General features: G+C 40.6%; 1 protein-coding gene across 1 annotated transcript in view; it reads left to right on the top strand.

The window, feature by feature from the left end:
* LOC308697377 (triple functional domain protein-like) overlaps positions 1–19,452 on the top strand; it is a gene marked incomplete at its 3' end in the record, with an annotated part of 62,356 nt that overhangs the window by 7,064 nt on the left and 35,840 nt on the right. Inside the window, exon 2 of the mRNA XM_081376556.1 lies at positions 18,689–18,742. Within this exon, the coding sequence (XP_081232682.1) occupies positions 18,689–18,742 (54 nt within the window). The remainder of the gene's footprint in view (positions 1–18,688; positions 18,743–19,452) is intronic.

Genomic DNA, 19,452 nt, shown 5'->3' with positions numbered 1-19,452 from the left:
TCACCAAACGCAAAACCTCAACGAAGAAAAAACTTTCCAAGCGTATAGCGCTGACTTCAGTTACCCGGATGAGCCTGTGTTATCAGTTTTTACCGGGGAATAACATACCGATTGACCAATCAGAATCAAGTATTCCACAGAGCAGTGTAATAAGTAGTTGTATCATGCCATGGGTTTCATTACAGCTGTTTGGCCATTGACTCTTTCATTCCCTGTAAGTGTCAGGAGGTGTAAATGTCAGAAGTGTCACGTACAAAAGGAAAGCATTGTTGTTTGAATACAATAGTATAGAAGTCCAACTTCCCTTTTTGAAAACAACTGTGGCGAAGACATGTTTGTGTATTAACCGGTCCCTGAAAAAGCACACCTGAATCCTATTTCTGTTCAAAAAGCCCCCTGACACACGGCCCAGTTCTTTCATTACAATACGTATGGGCATTGCCTGAACCATCTTAGACATTAAACGCTTGGAGGCCTAAGTCGATGCCATCCATCCTCAGAATGATCCATATCCTTTCCTTGTTTTGCAATTTGTCTTTACTCTTCCTCTGTTTATCCATGGTGACGTGAATATTAATTGACCTTACGACGGTGATTGCTTAACCACACCCTCCACTTTTCAGTGGTGGGCACTCAATGCTCTTCGGCGAGAATCGACTCGCTCGCTGATGTACCTGATGATTTTTGTGTAAATTATTTCAAATGCAGTTTATCATTGCAAAGAAAATCATAAAGCACAAGCTTTTTTTATCTGGCTATGTCAAAACACTAAATATAACGGTAGATGACAAGAGAAAATTATAAATGTAGTGAATAGGGATGGGACGGTATGAAAATTTAATATCACGATTATAGTGACCAAAATTATCGCGATTATCAATATTATCACGGTTTTGTTAAAACGAGATGAAAGTGTTCAAAAAGAGTTGATGCTCACATTGAAGACATTTCAACAAGTTTTGTATAAAACAAGCAGCTCTATGCACTTTTTAAAGCATTTCCTTCCTTATAATGACGGTCATCAATAGCAACGCATTATAACACCGCGCACATCCATTGTAACAGCCACCTAGTGTTAAAGGTGGTATCAGTGATTTCAGGCCCAAAAATATTTGTATCACGTTCATCTAATCTTTCCTAACGATCCGCTAGCTGCCCGCCCCATAAGCATGCCGTCAAAAAAACGCGTCTCTGTAGGCAGCCTGGGCTCTGAGATCTGCACACAAAAACAAATGGTTTAGCCAAACACTCAAAACCAAAACAAATAGTGTTCCAACCAATCACCGACTGGGGGAGGGTGTTGTGAGGTTTTGTGCTCGTGCACGGCTGCACGCAAAGTCAGAGCTGAAGAAAAAGCTGGCTCAAAACCTCACAACACCCTCCCCCTGTCGGTGATTGGTTGGAAAGTGTTCATGACATGAATGTGGATGTGCCTTTAAGATAACTTCTTCTATGGCGTACGCTATTGTATGCGTGCTGTTTTTATGTAAGCGCGCACGCACAGTGAGAGAGAGATTGCTCGCGCAAAGAGATGAATGCTCTACTGACCGTTGTTTTATTATAATGTGTTTACTTCCACTTTGATTTGTAGCGTGTTTTAGAGGGTTTTCTTTTCCCTTTTAACAGTCGCTCTTCGACATGTATGTGAAGAGTGTGCTTAACTGAGAGAAAACATCTATAAAAGTCTTGTGGAACTACCAGTTCATTTGCACTGTCTTGTATTCTTCATCTGGGCAGACTTCAAACTCTCTGACAGACGTTATGTATCACAATGTCGTTTCATTCAAATACAACTTGCCGTCTTGCGTCTCCGTTTTTAATTGTATTGAAAATTAATAAATCAGAGTTGATTTATTGTTTACAGAGTTTGATAATATTGTTGTGATCATCTTGTCTGAACGATTGTTTTGTACGCTGTACATAATGGATTTATATACAGGTAAGATTTAAAACATTAATCTCAATTCAATGTCCCCGTAATTATGTGGTAAAAAAAATCGGTGTAATAAGTGTATAATGAATATAAATTATTATCCCTTAAATATCACTCTTAATAGTCTTGTTTGAAAGTTCTTTTGTCTTTGGCTCAAAGCCACTTGCTGCAAACTTTTCTTTGCGGAAGCTTCACGTTTATTTCAAGTGATTGATATAAAATAGTTCAACTTAAAACAACATTTTATGGCCAGTTATTTCCCAGACGTAGTTTTGGTATTGAGGTCAAAGTTAACTTGCCTTGCGTTCGCAAGTTAACTGTTATATACCAAATACCAAAACTACATCTGGGAAATAATTGGACAATTAAAACATAATTTTTACTGCTTTTAGATTCAGGGTCAATGGTTGTAGGTTTGTTGTGAATTTGGTGGTTCATCAGTGCTTGGAGAACTGGGGTTAGAACATCTGCATCACTTTGTGTCCTCTGTAAGGGCTTTTTTGCTTTCGTCACGTTGTCCTAGTTCCTCAGTCAGCCAGCGTCAAGACCCTGAGGATTCATCCCAGTGTCTGGGCTCAGGTTTTCTCTCATCCCATTCTCTTTACTCCATACAGCCTACACATTCCCTTGTTTCAGCTAGGTTGGCGTATCGTATCACGGAACGATCTGCACCTCTCTCCTTCTCGTTTTGTTGTGATGCTCTTCCCTCTGACATGATACTTAATTTGAGAAGATTGTGTACTCCATTTATCTCCTCACAGCTCCTTAGAGATGGGGGTCAGGGAACATTGTGCTCATCCATCGCTCTTGCTCTCAGTCTGCCATTTAAGGTCCTTGCACACCGAGTCCAAAATTTTTGCATGCATTTTTTCATATTCATGATTCGATGGCTCTGAATTGTCAAAACACCATTCAAAATGCTTGCTACGGATGCTAAAAATGCAGAACATCGAATCTGATCCAAATTTTTTATGATGGACGGAAGTTTCGAAGGCACTGTGCAAACATGATTGACATAATGTGAGCTCGTATTTATTTTTTAACATGCAAAAATTTCAGAAGCGAATTTCGGACTCAGTGTGCAAGGGCCTTTAAGGTGCGTTCTCTTCTCTCCAAGGAGGTTTGAAATACCTGAAGAAAGCTATTCTTTAGAATTCCTATGAATCCCAAAACCGGTTGCTAAGCTTGCATGCATGACCCACCCCCCATTGAGTATGTGGTTGAAAAATCTGTTTTTCCAACTGGAGCTAACTGGCCCATTAATCGATTAATCGACCAGGCATATATATATATATATATATATATGTATATATATATATATATATATATATATAAACTTGTTGATGCATTGCTTTAAGGCCCTGTTTACACCTGGTGTTAAGATGCGTTTTGGTCGATTGGATCACAAGTAGAGGAGGGAGACACATACCCGTTTACACTAGGGCTGTCACTTTTATGAAAAAATCCTGTTCGATTTTTGAGACATAAGTGTTCATTGAATCGATTGTAAAATCGAAAATTGAAAAATAAAACGCCATATATGGGCAAATCCACGGACAACTAACAGGCATTAGGACGAACGTAAAGAGGGCGCGCCGCGCCTGACGCGCACAAGTCAGCAATATTTCTGATGATTTATTGGCGTGAAGTTTCGCGCACAATGACTAGTGCAACATTCTCGAAAAGCAATAAGCATAGTGGACTGCCATAGCACGCAGCATATGAAAAACATTACCTCATTCTTCAACATGGCTGTGTTTACGATTAGAAATGCCAAACAAATTTCGCCTATGTAGGCGATAGACCGTTGCCCGAATCTGTATCTGAATGCATGAGACTGTCTGAATACCGGGAAAATTCACAGTTTTGTAGTAAAAAGAGACACATTATGCAGAAGGATCATTGCTGTTGTGCGTGTTTGTCAGAGCCTGCAGTTGCAAATGACGCGCGTTCGCTGCGGGCATAACATGACGAGCTGGACGCGCTCCGAGAAAAGACCGTTAAAATCGATTCCCTATTTTCGTTTTCGAAACTTGCGTTGGTTGGTCCGATCGATTTTGCAATCGATTTTCGAACGTAAAGTGACAGCCCTAGTTTACACCTGGTGTCTCTTTTGTCCACTTTCAAACACTTCTGTCCTGATTTCTTCGAGGGAAGGGGTCTATGGTGGTGGGTAAATGGATGTTTTTTTTTTTTTCAGATCTTTCGATACAATTGTCAAAATAAGTTCACGCAATTTATGAACATATGAATTTATAACATAAGACGACAAAAAAACACACAGCGACCATCAGCTTTTGTTTCTGCTCTGACAGCCACAAGACCGGCCGAACACTGAGTGTTAGAAATCAGGAATGGTGAGAATATTGTGCTTGGTACGTTATTCGTCTTCAAACCAAACTTGGTTCTCCAGTCCAAAAAGTTTAAATCCCGTCTGGCTAGCGCGCTTCCCATAATGTTTACACATTAGGTCAGTAGACGGAGAGAAGACAGTCTTTTGTGGTAGTTTGAACACGTTTGACCAGAGCGTTTACACTACGAAAGCAATCCAGTCGAATGTGTTTTCGACTACATCTTGAAGTGGTCCAAAGTGGACAAGCTCAAAACGTTTTAGACCCGTTTACATCTATATTTAGCATCATCCACTTGTGATCCAATCGATCAAAACATGTCTTAATACCAGGTGTAAACAGGGCCCAAGAAGTGTAAGTTGCTACAAGGTGAGGACATTTCTGAGCAAATGATCATGATGGGCAACATTAGAAGCTGTGGGTTATTTACAGATGAGCTGTAAACTAAAATAATGAAGTTAAACCTTTCTCCGTTCAGCTGAACATGTTATTAATTTGTAATCTAAAAAAAGGAACAATTGTTTAGACTACAGGACTGACTATTTGTGGACCTGCATAATAATAATACCGGTGAGTCTTTCCTCTTCTTCCAGTGCTGTTCTCCTGGGGCTTGTTTTAAAACAATGCTATTATGAGCTCTAATGTCGCAGCAGACACTTGATCTCAAAGCTCAACCCTCATTTGGGGGATGTTTGTGAGTGCCTGATTGGAGGCATGAATGAATCATGTGGAAGGCCTTCATAAAATCCATAGACTTGAGTATGTGCTCATCATTTAAACATGAGGTGGGTTCCTGTCTTTGAGAGCATGACGTCTAATGCCATTAAATGCAGTGTGATTTCCACTGTTCAGATGTACTCATGTTTAAAGTAGGGATGTGCAAAGCTACGAACCCATTGCGAAATCTGTGAAATTTCTTTCGCTCTCACAATAGGAATTCGCCAAACAACAATGGCCCCACCTTCAGAACTAGTCAGGATGATCGACCAGTCGCCCACCAATACTCCCAGTAGCAGAGAGCGCTTAAGAACAATCCGGAGACAAGTCAACTGAAGTGACCGCAGTATTTGTGCTATCATAAATCCTGATTATTTCTGATCTGGGTTTTTGATCAACGATGAGGAAGATGATGCTTCATGACATCCGAAAAACAATCCTTTTAGAATTTAAAGCTCATCTTTGTATGGGTTTGATTTTCAGATGTCATGATGAAGCATCACCTTTCCCATGGCTGTTAAGGTCAAGGAACAGGTATAAGACAGAAGATGAAGAATAGTGAGAGAGAAAGGCTGTAATGGAGACTGTCAAAATAGATCAGGGAATGAGAGCAGGGGGATGGGGAGATCTTTCTTTCGCTCTCTCTTTCTTGCTCTCTCTTTCTCTGTCTGTGTCCTGGTTTTGTTTGATTGATTCCTACGTGTTTTAGTCTTTAAACAGCTTGGCCTTTCTCACTTATTTGTTGTCTTTTTTTTTTTTTGCTCCTGTAACACAATCACACTTCACTATATCAACTCACACTTGTGTAATAATATAGGATTATTAGAATAATGCCTCTGTGTTCTTTAACTGCTGTGCAGATGCTGGTTTACTTGTAGCTGCTGTTAGTAGTTGTCCAGCTATTGAGCTGATGTTTCTGGTCACAGGTGTAACTTTGTCCAGAATGATACATTGTATTTTTCTACAAACTTATTTTAGTCTACTTTTTATCATTCACACCTCTGGATTTTTTTTACTTAGTCACCATGAAATCAATTGGAATGTTGCAATATTTATCATAAATAATTTATCTGTGCACATATATATATACATATTTTTATTCATGTGCCCTCATAATCTTTTATTAAAATAACTTCCCCCTCCCTCTTGCATCATCTCTTCTCTTCTCTGATGATGTGTTTACTGGCGTGAGGGCGGGGCAACCTGTCACGCACATCAGATCGACCAATAGCAAACCACAACAATCCACAATCATCCAATCAATTCCCCACCCTTTTTCAGTTTTACGTGACAATAGGGAAGACAAGACAAATGCAACTTCTGTTTCATGCTTGAGAATTAATTATTAATTTATTGTTGCTTAACTGTGTTATCTATTCTTTCTCAAGGTTAAATTTCTCAGTTTTGCAGAGACACCTAGGCTACATGCAAGTCTTTTGATTTCCTGAGAAGTATAAACACTTTAATTACATGAAAGCTCAGTTTGTTTGAACAGATCCGCACAGCAACATTGCCTCAACCAAGGGGTGGGAATATCTGTTTGGCTGAACTGTGAGAAATGGGTGGGGAAACCGGTTTCCAAATTATTTTATCAATATTTTTGCAGTTTTGTTTATTGCCAAAAGTGGTATAGAAATGACAAACTGCAGCTTTAAGCAGTTTAACCCTTAACGCCTTTGATTTGCACTAGAACACAATGAGCACGTTTACTGCACACTAATACACTGATAACTCACAAAAATCAGCTTATTGAAATAACCCATTGCCCCGGTTTACATGCAAACCAATAACCAGTTTAAATCCACAGTAAGGACGTGTTCCTGTCACATATCACACATGCACACTTCAATAAGCCGACCGAATGCAGGTTAGTCAGGTCCCAAAATAGATAAATAGCCCTGGATAAGATGCAGTAGGCATTTTTGAGGAAAAGTACTTCAAGTGTTGTTTCTATATGATTTTTAGGTGCTGAATCCATTTCTGCCGTATAACAAGTTGTAAACATCACTGTTTTGGCATAAACAATAAAAACAAAATGGCTGCCAAAAAAAAAAGTTTTAATGCATTTGTTGCAGTTTAAACATTAAACATTAGAACTAAAACTATGCATTCTCAGAATATTTAAACATGTAAACAATGAAAAAACAACATTAACATGAAAGGGATAGTTTTTAATGGCTGCTGGAATTATGCCAAGGTACACTGGGAAGCATATATCAGTGGAAATATGCAATTATGCCCAGCCCGAAGGGGGGGACTTGGAATACACATGACCCCAGGGGGCTGCATATTGAGAATCACTGGGGTGTCCAGCTGCAGGTGGAATATTTCAAACCCAGGGGTGGCAAGGTAGCTTGCCGAGGGAAAGACACATGCTCAGAGAGGCTTACAGTGGACTACACACGTGGGGGTTGCCCAGAGGCCGTGTTAGGTGTCGCCCAGCCTGCAGATCTACATATGTCTGTTGGCGAGGCGCCATGCGCTAGAGCCCAAGAGGATGCCACACTCCGGGTGGAGCAGGCCGTCACATCAAGGGGGCATGGTCGACCTTGCTGCTGGTAAGCCAAAGCAATGGTGTCCACTATCCAGTGAGACAACCTTTGCTTGGAGAGAGCCTTTCCCTTCAGCTTCCCACCATGACAGACAAAGAGCTGGTCTGAAGTCCTGAAACAATGCATCCTGTCTATGTAAGTATGGAGGGTGCGTACTGGACAGAGCTGTGCCAAGGCTGGGTCTGCGTCCTCCAAGGGCAGCGCTTGCAGGTTCACCACCTGGTCTCGAAAGGGTGTGGTGGGAACCTTGGGCACATATCCAGGCCGGGGTCTCAGGATCACGTAAGAGTTAGCCGGTCCAAATTCCAGGCACGCTTCGTCACCCGAAAATGCCTGCAGGTCCCCTACCCTCTTGATGGAGGCCAATGCAACCAGGAGCACTGTTTTCATTGACAGGAACTTAAGCTCCACTGATTGCAGAGGCTCAAAGGGAGCACTCTGCAGGGCAGTTAAAACCACAGAGAGGTCCAAAGAGGGAACGAGAGGAGGGCGAGGAGGATTCAGTCTCCTCGCTCCTCTCAGGAAACTGATGATCAGGTCGTGCTTTCCAATGCACTTACCATCAACTGCATCATGATGTGTGGCAATGGCGGCACCATACACTTTCAGGGTGGAGGGAGACAACCTTCGCTCCAACCCTTCTTGCAAGAAGGAAAGCACGACACTGATCGGGCCTTTCGTGGGTTCTTTAAGTTTAGAAGAACACCAGTTGACAAAGAGGTTCCACTTCAACGCATAGGCATGTCTCGTGGACGATGCTCTAGTCTAGCGGAAGTGATGGTAGCCACCACCGCTGGTGGTAGGGTACTCAAACCTGCCTCGTCCCATCCAGGAACCACACATGGAGGTTTCAAAGATCGGGACGAGGGTGCCATAGGGTGCCCCGTCCCTGAGAAAGCAGGTTCTTTCTCAGAGGAATTGGCCAGGGAGGTGCTGTCGCGAAGAGTACTAGTTCTTGGAACCAGGTGCGGTTGAGCCAATACGGGGCAACCAAAATTACCTGCTCCTCGTCCTCCCTGATCTTGCGCAAAGTCTACGTAAGAAGGCTCACTGGGGGAAAACGCATACTTGCAGAGGCCCCGCGGCCAGCTGTGCGCCAGTGCATCCGTGCCGAGCGTGCCCTCGGTCAGGGAATAAAACAGGTCGCAGTGGCAAGAGTCGTGGGAGGCAAACAGATCTACCTGTGCGTCCCCGAACTGATCCCAAATCAGATGAACCGACTGGGGATGGAGTCCCCATTCTCCAGCGAGAGGCCGAAACCGAGACATATCAGCTGCACGGTTCAGGTCTCCCGGGATATAAATGGCTCGAAGCGACCTCAGATGCTTCTGACTCAATATGAGGAGGTGGCAGGCGAGTTGCGACATACGGCGGGAGCGCAGACCACCTTGTCGGTTGATGTACGCTACTGTGGCGGTATTGTCTGATCGGACTAATACGTGCTGACCCCTGAGCAACGCACAGAAGCAGTGCAGGGTGAGACGTACAGCCAGCAACTCGAGGCAATTGACATGCCAAAGGCGCTGGGGTCTTGTTCAGGAGCCTGCGGCAGCATGTCCATTGCACATGGCGCCCTAGCCCATTATGGAGGCATCTGTTGATACAACAACATGCCAGGAAACTCGTTCTATGGGCACTCCAGCCCATAGAAAACTGAGGTTCGTCCACGGGGTGAAGGTCTGAAGGCAGTCACTGGGACTCGGAGCGTGCCTTGTTGCCATGCCCACCTCGGGACTTGATCGCGAAGCCAAAGCTGAAGCGGTCTCATATGAAGCAAGACGAGCGACGTTACTGCGGCTGCGGATGCCATATGCCCCAGGAGCCTCTGAAATAGTTTCAGTGGAAACGCACTCTTGCCCTCGAACTGACGAAGGCAAATTAGCAGTGACTGCGCGCGCACGCACATGGCGACCGAGTCGATTTCCATACCGAGAAAAGAGATCCTCTGCACGGAGCAGAGTTTGCTCTTCTCCCAGTTGACTCGAAGGCCCAGACAAGCTAGGTGCCGCAGCACTAGGTCCCTGTGTTCGCAAACCTTGTCTCGAGAGTGAGCTAGGATCAGCCAGTCGTCGAGAGGAACAAGGGCTGCCTCGACAACCTTTGTGAAGACGCGAAGAGACAGGGCTAGCCCGAAAGGGGGAACCGCGCACTGGTATGCCTGCCCCTCGAATTATATATATATATATATATATATACTGGTATGCCTCATTTGCATATGTAAACATGACATTTCAGAAAACTTGTAATACAAAAAATGTCTGTCTCTATGTAAGTGAAAAACTGGAAAGGTTTTATGGTGATATCTATAACTTAAAATTTTTACCCTATCCACCTGTAGTGTTTTGGCTTTGAATAATGCACCTATTGTTTCAATGACAATTACAAGAAAATGGGACCCTTATTTCAATGTTATACGATGGATCCTTATTCAGGAGACATTGAACTTTCTAAAAATGTGGTATAACAACTTTTCCTCAAAAATGCCTACAGGGTTACACAATCTTGAAGATTCGGACCTGACTTTTGCCGGGAGAAATCGGGGTAAGAGGCAACAATCAAGCTGTGTCGATCAAGTTAAGGATTAGTTCACTTTTAAAAAAAACTTTTGCTGACAATTTACTCACCCCCATGTCATCTAAGATGTCCATGTCTTTCTTTCTTCAGTCGAAAAGAAATTAAGGTTTTTGATGAAAACATTCCAGGATTTTTCTCCATATAATGGACTTCAATGGGCCCCAAACGGTTCAAGGTCCAATGTTTCAGTGCAGCTTCAAAGGGCTTTAAACGATACCAGATGATGAATAAGGGTCTTGTCTAGTGAAACGATCGGTCATTTCAAAAATAAATAAAAAAGTTTAAGTTTTATAAGCACAAATGCTTGCCTTTCTCTGTTCTGTGATGCGCTGTTCGTGACGTCACGTAATACGCAATTACCTCGAAAAGGTCACGCTTGACGTAGGCGGAAGTACCGAGTCAGTGTTTACAAATGTGCGGAAGGAGGACCATAATACACATATTCAAATGTCTTTGTGTCAGTTTATCGTTTGAGATGCCCATTTCGTGTGCGTATCCTGGGTGTTTTAATATTAAAAAGCCCAAAAGAAAATTTTCGTCAGGACAGAAAAGCGTGACCTTTTCAACGTAATTGCGTATTACGTGACATCACGAATGCGCATCACAGAACAGAGCAAGGCGAGCATTTGTGCTTATAAAACTTAAACTTTATCTATTTTTGAAATGACCGATCGTTTCGCTAGATAAGACCCTTATTCATCTTATGGTATCATTTAAAGCCCCTTATATGGAGTAACGTTTTCATCACAAACCTTAATTTCTTTTCGACTGAAGAAAGAAAGACATGGACATTTTGGATGACAAGGGGGTGAGTAAATTATCAGCAAAAGTTTTTTTTAAAAGTGAACTAATCCTTTAATGTTTAAGGGTTAGTTCACACAAAAATGAAAATTCTGCCAGTAATTACTCACCCTCATGTTGTTCCAACCCCGTTAAGACGCCGTAAGAAGTGATGCTGGCCAATAGTGAGCCTAGAGAAATGAATAAAGAAAAGAAAATGAATAGTTGAAAAACGTTATTTTTGTTTAGTTTTTTTGCCCACAAAAAGTAGTCTCGTCACTTGATAAACTTAAGGTTGAGCCACTGTAGTCACTTGGACTATTATAACAATGTCTTTTTCAAATTTTCTGGGATGGCAGATATCGATTAGATATCGACAGATTTAATCAAAAATATGTTAATTTGTGTTTCGAAGATGAACTAAAGTCTAAAGCCTGGAACACACCAAGCCGACGGTCGGCCGTCGGGGAGTTTTTGTGCATTGGCCGACTAAGTTTTTTCAGTATGTTCCGCACCGTCGGCTGATTCGACATGTTGAATCGGCGTCGGGCCGTTGGTGAAAGAAGGAACTCTGATTGGCAGTTCAGCTTAGTGAATGAGTCAGTGCACGAGAATAATAGCAAAACAGCGGGCAAACAAGTCAAAACAGTACAGATAGAGGGCTGTTCTAATGTTACGTCATCTTACCTGAGTGTTCCTTGGCGAATATTTCAATTTTAACACGAGCGGAGTGGAATAAAGAAAGTGTTAAGCAGGATTGATATTCAAAACGGTAAGCACGCACTCCTTTTTTACGTTTTGTGTATCTGCAGCCTGCAGCGTCGGTTTCCCTTTTTGAATGCGAATATAGGTGAATATATCTGTAGAAATAGACGGTTGTCTCATTTACACGCAGGCGCAGAACGTGCATTCTAGCTGAATGTCGGCTGTAGTTCACTCGGTGTGTTCAAGTGCAGCTTTTTACCCCGACGCGAGGCGACAACACAGTCGGCTTTCATCAGCGCTAGTTTGTTGGCGTCGGCTTGGTGTGTTCCAGGCTTTATGGGGTTGGAACAACATGAGGGTGAGTAATTACTGACAGAATTTTAATTTTTGGGTGAACTAGCCTAACCCTTTAAGCCGGTCATGACCTCACTCCAGTAAAGGAAAACAGGTTAACGCATTAGCATGACCATATGCATTGTTGACTTATTACGGTAAGCATAATCAGGGTAAGAACGTGCATGTAAACGTGCTCGTGATGATGAGCGTCAGCTTGCGTCATGCCGTCTGTCTCCCAGCAGGGAATATTTACTGCATCTCTCCAGACTTCAGGGTGTCTCAGAGACCTCCAGAATTAGGCCTGTGACGAACAGCTTATTCAAGGGGAGCCGACCGGTTTTATTTGTACAGATTGTTGATTGTTTGTCTCATTTGAGTGTTTTTTTTTTTTGTGAACTTTTTTTAGTTTAGCTCGAAGTTTTCCTTTAGATGGTCCATTACATTTCACATGTTTTTCATGTAACATCTCATCAGCAGATGCATTCATAAAATGTCACTTTCATCAGCTGTTGCATGTATGATTTTGTTTGCTATACTAACCTGAGTGAATCGAAGCAGTTTATTCAATGAACCATACTTAAAAACAAATTAAGCAAACTGCTCTGTGTAACTCTTAGTTAAACTCTAGAAAATGTGCAAGTTCCTTCTTGTTTGCTTATTAACTTGTTTCGTTGAATGATGAATCCATTTTTGTAAATTATTGCAGAGTAGAAGTTATGATTTTAACTATTGTTGTCACATTGAACAGTTGTTTTATTGAAAGCCCATTTTGCCAGTGGTGAATTACCCTGTTAAAGGAACACTCCAGTTTCTCAGGAGTTTTACCATTTTTGAGTCCATTCAGCTGATCTCCGGGTCTGGCGGTAGCACTTTTAGCATAGCTTAGCATAGATCATTGAATCTGATTAGACCGTTAGCATCTCTCTCAAAAAAATGACCAAAGACTTTCGATATTTTTCCTATTTAAAACTTGACTCTTCTGTAGTTACATCGTGTACTAAGACCAACGGAAAATGAAAAGTTGCGATTTTCTAGGCCGATATGGCTAGGAACTATACTCTCATTCCTGCGTAATAATCAAGGAACTTTGCTGCCGTTCCATGGGTGCAGCGGGCGCAATGATATTACGCAGATATTAGTACACGATGTAACTACAGAAGAGTCAAGTTATCGAAACTCTTTGGTCATTTTTTTTTAGAGAGATGCTAACGGTCTAATCAGATTCAATGATCTATGCTAAGCTATGCTAAAAGTGCTAACGCCAGACCCGGAGATCTGCTGAATGGATTCGAAAACAGTAAAGCTCAACTTTTTATCTCTAGGGGAGTTGGAAAATGAGCCTATTTCCAAAAAAAGTGGAGTGTTCCTTTAAAGTGACACGTTTGTATGTAATGTAATGTAACAATAATGTGAATAAAGCAACCGCTGAAGTCGAACACCAGCAAAGAGTTCAGGCCTAGCAGAATATCAGACATCAACAAATGAAAGCACCTCAGATTTGGCGGTTGAGCTTAATCTAATTGCACCATGGGGAAATCCATCTTTTGGTGTGTGATAGGGATCAGAACGCTCTCTGTTGTGTTGGCATTGGCTCTGAACTGCTTCCCGGACCGCTCAGGGTAGTTTGTTATTTGTTCATTTCAGGGATGAGGCAGTTTGCAAGCATGCACTGATGAACGGACCCTTTTCCTCGAGCACATGATTCACGGATGAGTCTGATCGATGACTCTCCGCCCGCTGCTCTACAAGAGGAGGGTCCGATCACAATGAGTGGGCTTGTGTGGTAAAGTGGCAGGGCCGTCGACACGTGGGCTTGAATCACAGCGGCCCGCTGCTTTTGTTCATGTTTGGCTGTGAGTCGAGGGGCTTTTGGGTCTGACTAAAGTGGTAGACATGCTCAAACACACATCTGACCTTGTGAATATGTGTGTGTGTGTGTGTTTTTTTGTATTGTGTGAGTCTCTTTACGTCACTTGCTCATTTCCTGCCTGGTCCACACCAAAAGGAAAGAAGTGACCTCACAACAACCCGGTTGTTTTGTTCCTGGCATATGTTTTGCGGTTGTGTGAAAGTCTTAAAATCACTCTTTTGTTTTCTGTGAGCTACTGAATAGTTTGTGGTTGCTTCCTGCGAGTAAACGGTTCTTTGCTGGGGATTTGGAATGAAAGCGTAAAAATGATTTTTCTCCCGGGGAGTGGATTTGAACCAGGCCTTTTCCACTGTCCGCTTAGCTTATGTTTCCTTATTTGGACTGGAATAGTACACTTGATCTTATAATCGGTTGCCTTCAACGGTTTAGTTTTGGGCGCAGGGCTATGGATGTTAGTGTGTTTTTTGGCAAGTTTCTGAGTGAATTAATGAAACCAACGATTCATTTTTGCCACCTCGTGATAAATCACCCATTCAGCGAATCCGCTTTACGTTTGACGTCTTGTGCGTAAACAGACTCGTCTGTCCCATTGAAGAGCGTTTTTGATTTACTGAAGGCTATGTTGTGTGGTCTGGGTACTTATGTTAGCACGGGACACATTAAGTGTTGCAGTTGTGAGTAACCGTGTCAGGCATTGCAACTATGTCCCATGTGTTTATATTTGGACTCTGGTCTCTATTCAACCTCACTTTGATGTTCCACCCTACAGAGGGAAAATGCAGCAGATGGAATTTGTTGAAAATGTTATGAGTTCCATTCTACCGTCTTTTGCTAACAAAAGTACTGGAAAGTTGATCAGTGTTTTCTACAGAAGTCTGTTTTTGCACCTACACTACTGTTCAGAAGTTTGTTGATGGTGGTGGTTTTATTTTATTCGATTTTTTTGTGTGTGAAATAATCATTATTTTATTCAAGGATGCATTAAATTGATCAGAAGTGACAGTAAAGACATTTATAATGTTACAAAATATTTCTATTTCAAATAAATGTAATTTCCAACATGGATAGTAGTAATAAGAAATAATTATTGAGTGCCAAATCAGCATATTAAAATGAAATCTTGTGACACTGAAGACTAGTAATGATGCTGAAAATACATGTTAAGATATATTAAGATTGTAGAAAGTTATTTTAAAATGTAATAATATTTCACAATATTCCTGTTTTTACGGTATTTTAGTCAAATAACAATATACTATTTGTTACATGTTCAATTATTATTATTTTTTATTAAAATGTTTTTGTAAATGTCTGTGGTCCTCGTATATAAACATCCAGCGAGTGAGTCAGATGCTCTGATTCAGAGAGTAATTCATTAGACCGATTCAAACCAGTACTAGACTGTCCTCTTTTTTTCTTCTAACTATGAAGTCTTTGACTAATTCTGTAAAAGAACTGATTCATAAGAATCATTTGTTCATGAATCAGACTACACTGGCTGGGCTGTATGTTTATGAGTATTGTCAGCGAAGACAATTTATGAAGTAATTATGGTCTGAATATTATTATAATTATACGTTGTGTTTAGATTCATTTTTTTAAATATTATGAACTATTATCTTTATCTCTATTATATGTAATCTCACATCATTTATTTTTCTGTGCCGCTGAATATTACGACAGTGATGCAGCAAAAATTGATTTATCAATACCATGGTTTTCCATGAAGATGCCAATGTGTTAATTGTTCAGTAATTTCATGTTATATTACATTAGTACCATTATATATCAAAATACCATTGCTGTGATATGGTACCATGACTAAGCACATATATAATATGTATGTGGTCTTCATATATCATCACTTTATGTCCAGTTTAACTCATTGTCATGCAGCGCCGCGGTCTGTGGCATCAGAGAGATGCAGATGAGATGCTCTGGTGTGTGTGTTGGAGAAGTGTGTGTTGTGTGTCTGAGAGAAAGAGAGAGGGGCGTATTGCGCCTCAGATCGAGTGTGTGATTAAAGAGAGACCCTTTTCTGTCAGCAAGTCTCCTGTTTCCCTCCCCCACCTGCCAGCCCAACACACACACCTACACCGAAGACCTTCACACAAACACACACTCTTCCAGGAAGAGCATTGTTAACATACCTGTTGAGAAATGTACTGGGAAAGTCATGTGTCCTCTGTCTAGCGTTGCATGTAATTGCCAGCCAGTGTTATTTTATGGTACGTTGTTCTTGTCACGTGACATGGCCTGACTGCAGTGCGATTAAGCTTTTCTCGGTGTGGTGTTGAAGAAGAAAATGCATTTTTCAGGTATCTAACAGCTGTATCAAGTATTTCATTTTATCCAGAAATAAAAAATGTTTTATGTAAAAATCTGTGTAAAATAAAATGGCGGTCTAATGCACAAACCAAAATTTTTTAAACCTGTGTTGCTGTCAACTAAAAAAGTGAATAAATAATATTGATGAAAAACTTAAATGAAAATTAGAAATGTTGCCTTAGCAACTAATTGAAAAGTTTTTAGTTGAAGTGCAAAAATGCAAAAACTGAAATAAAAATGTATTTATAGCTGTATAGAAGTGTAAAAATATATATATATAAAAGATTCAAAAAATAAAAGCACATAATAAAATGACAATTTTAAATGTGACCTAAACATGTATAATGAAAGCTAATTCAAAATATTAATGCTATAATATTATATAAATAATACTAAAATCTAGTGTTTGGCACATCCAATTTTTAAATGTACCTGCTTGCATTCATTAATTACATGATAAATGTGACCGTTCAAAAGCAGCCATTTGTCACGACTGTTCCAAAACGCATGACGTTAAAATGATATATCGTCTTCTAGATAATCAAAACAGCATTTAGTTATCATTTTGTAGCAGTGGTAGTTAAGCTAGTAGGCAAATCAGCTTGTGGTATGCAAATCCTTTCAGCGAACCAGTTAGCTTGTGAAGTGAACTAACTAAAAAAGCATTTAATAGGACCAGTTATAGCTTCTGATTATAGAATTTGAAATGTGGCGTATAATTTAAAAGACCTTAATTATCAAATTTACATAGTTGACATAGCCTATATCATAAATGTGTGCATCAAGGGTTTTTGCTCTTTAAAGTTCTTTTAGTCAATAGAATCGGGATCCTTTGGGATCTGAGACACCGGTACTTTTGACATTACTAATTTTAATATTATACATTAAGGTTGGAATGAAGGGGAGAATGGAGATGCATTCAATCTGATCTCATTCTAAACGATTCATCCATGCAGGTTTCTTTCTTTATAAACTATTTATAAATAGGGATGCACAATGTATCGGCCACCATATCGGTATCGGCCGATATATGCTAATTTTTAATGTTATCGTTATCGGCTTTATAAAAAAAAATTGCCCAATATATTAAAGCCGATAAATAATGTATCATTTCCTTCAGCTGAGACTCTTCAGATGCGCATGATGATTTTGAATTGCTTGAAATATGATTGGAATCACTTCAAAAAAAGGAAAATGGAGTAAATTGCAAGTCTCTCATATCAGCTACATAAAACTAGAAGAACATCATTATAATTGTGAAATTGGGACATGGATTTTAATTGTGATACTTTCTTGTAATCAGGCTCTCAAAAATTATATAAACTTGGATTTAGATTTATCGGCCAATATATCGGTTATCGGCTTTCAAATATAAAGAATTATCGGTATCGGCCAAAATTTTCATATCTGTGCATCCGTAATAATAAATGCTGCTACAATAAATTTTACCTCAAGCTCGGATCTGTCTACAACCGATGGATAAAACCGAGTCTCCTCGCACCCTATGATTTCCCCCCCAATCATACCATACTCAGATGTATATCACAATAGGGAAGAAATGATCTGTCACAACTTGCGTCACATCACGACTTAAAATAACTCGCAGAAGAAAACGAAACACCAGCAGAACATTTCAGATTGCGACGTCACTTTCAAGCTGGTCCCTGCTATGAAAACTAAGCCTGGCATGAAGCGAAGTACACACTTCGCTCGTGAGACTTTCTGCACACGCTCCTCTTTCATCCTGCCCTCACATGCTCCGTATTTGGCCCGTAAGCATGTGACTACATGCTATATGTGCTGCTTTATTAATCCTTATAAAACAGAAGCTCCCATGATTCCCTTCTGTCAGGCGGTTTCTGCATGATGATATAGAGGTCAGTGTCTCTGCTGCCCAGACTCAAAGCTTAACCTCCATGCCAACATCAGCATGCTTTAGGGTCACTGGAGCAGGTCAGCATGATGCTAAGAGACTTTTCATGTTTCCAGAGCTGTGTGGTTTTAATCTGCGTCAAATCTTCAAGTAAAGCAGAAGTGAAGTTAGTCAAATGTTCTTCTTCTCTAATGTCTGGTTGTGGCGGCTGGGAATGTTTTTTTGAATCCCCTTAAAAGTCGTGAACATCTATCAGCAAGACAATGTCAGCATGTACATTGTATTTAATTAAAAACAAAGTACAAATAATCTGTTATTCAATAGGCAGCATCATTTATCTTTCGTGAAAGTGGAACCTCAAGTGAGAGTTTGTTTTTAGCATGTTGCTAAGCTAACGATCACATAATGAGCAAACAAATGCACAGCACTCTCAAATATTGGGTAAAGCAATCATTTTGTAAGTACATTTCATTAGGGCCAGAGCACTGATGGTTCAAGGACCATCATTTTAGATTGAAATTGTATATAATAATGTTTTTTGAATTATATTGTTTTATACAATTACAATGATACACACATACAAATAAATCATAACTATGAGCTATAATTATGAGATCTGTCAAGCCGCTATTTTACTAACTCATCTTTTTCTGTTTTTTTCCTCCATAGATTGTGCGCTTTCGAAATGTGAGCCCAAAGGTGACGTCTCCAATCAGAAAACAGGTACATAACTTCAAAAGTGGTTGATATACATGTTATTTTCTTTCATCTGATTGGCCTCTAAAGAAACATCTCATTGTGCCATTTACTTTCACCTGTGTTTTTCCACTCGACACGTTTTGGCATATTATAATTTTTTTGTCTGTACAACATTGTCATGTTTGAGGTTACTGGTTTCTGTTTGATGTTTTGACTGGATGCCTCTTTCTGCAAAGGAAGCACTGCAAACATCATGTCTGCTGGATAAACATCAAACAGACAGAAAGAAAGAAAGTGTGTGACGTTGTGTTTACACAGACTACCGATGAGTGGAATGGTGTGAGGACGGAGAACAGTTGTTATATCCTCGACTTGAACCCTGACTCTGATCAGCATTTTGTCCATTTGTATAAACTTTTGTCCTGAGAACGGCTCTCTGGCCGTGATCGGGAGCATGTGTTGTGTATGATACACATTCCTTACATCTCTGACGTGACTTGGAGTCAGGAAATCTGCTCCCAGAGCCACAGAAATGTTGACAGTTCACACTTGCGGGGTTAAAACGAACCACATGTGCGCAATAGGGAGGAATCTGCCAGTGTTTTCAGAGCGAGACATCCAGCAGTTCTGTCATGAACACTTTTATGGCCTGTGCTTGCTGTACGAGAGGTTTTACTACCCTAAACTATGCTTCTCCAAATAACCAGTCCATACTACTATAAAAGTAATAGTAT

The sequence above is a fragment of the Scardinius erythrophthalmus genome (assembly GCF_964197995.2).
Source record: "Scardinius erythrophthalmus genome assembly, chromosome: 10".
NCBI classification, from domain to species: domain Eukaryota; kingdom Metazoa; phylum Chordata; class Actinopteri; order Cypriniformes; family Leuciscidae; genus Scardinius; species Scardinius erythrophthalmus.
This window is presented reverse-complemented; position numbering and strand designations above follow the sequence as displayed.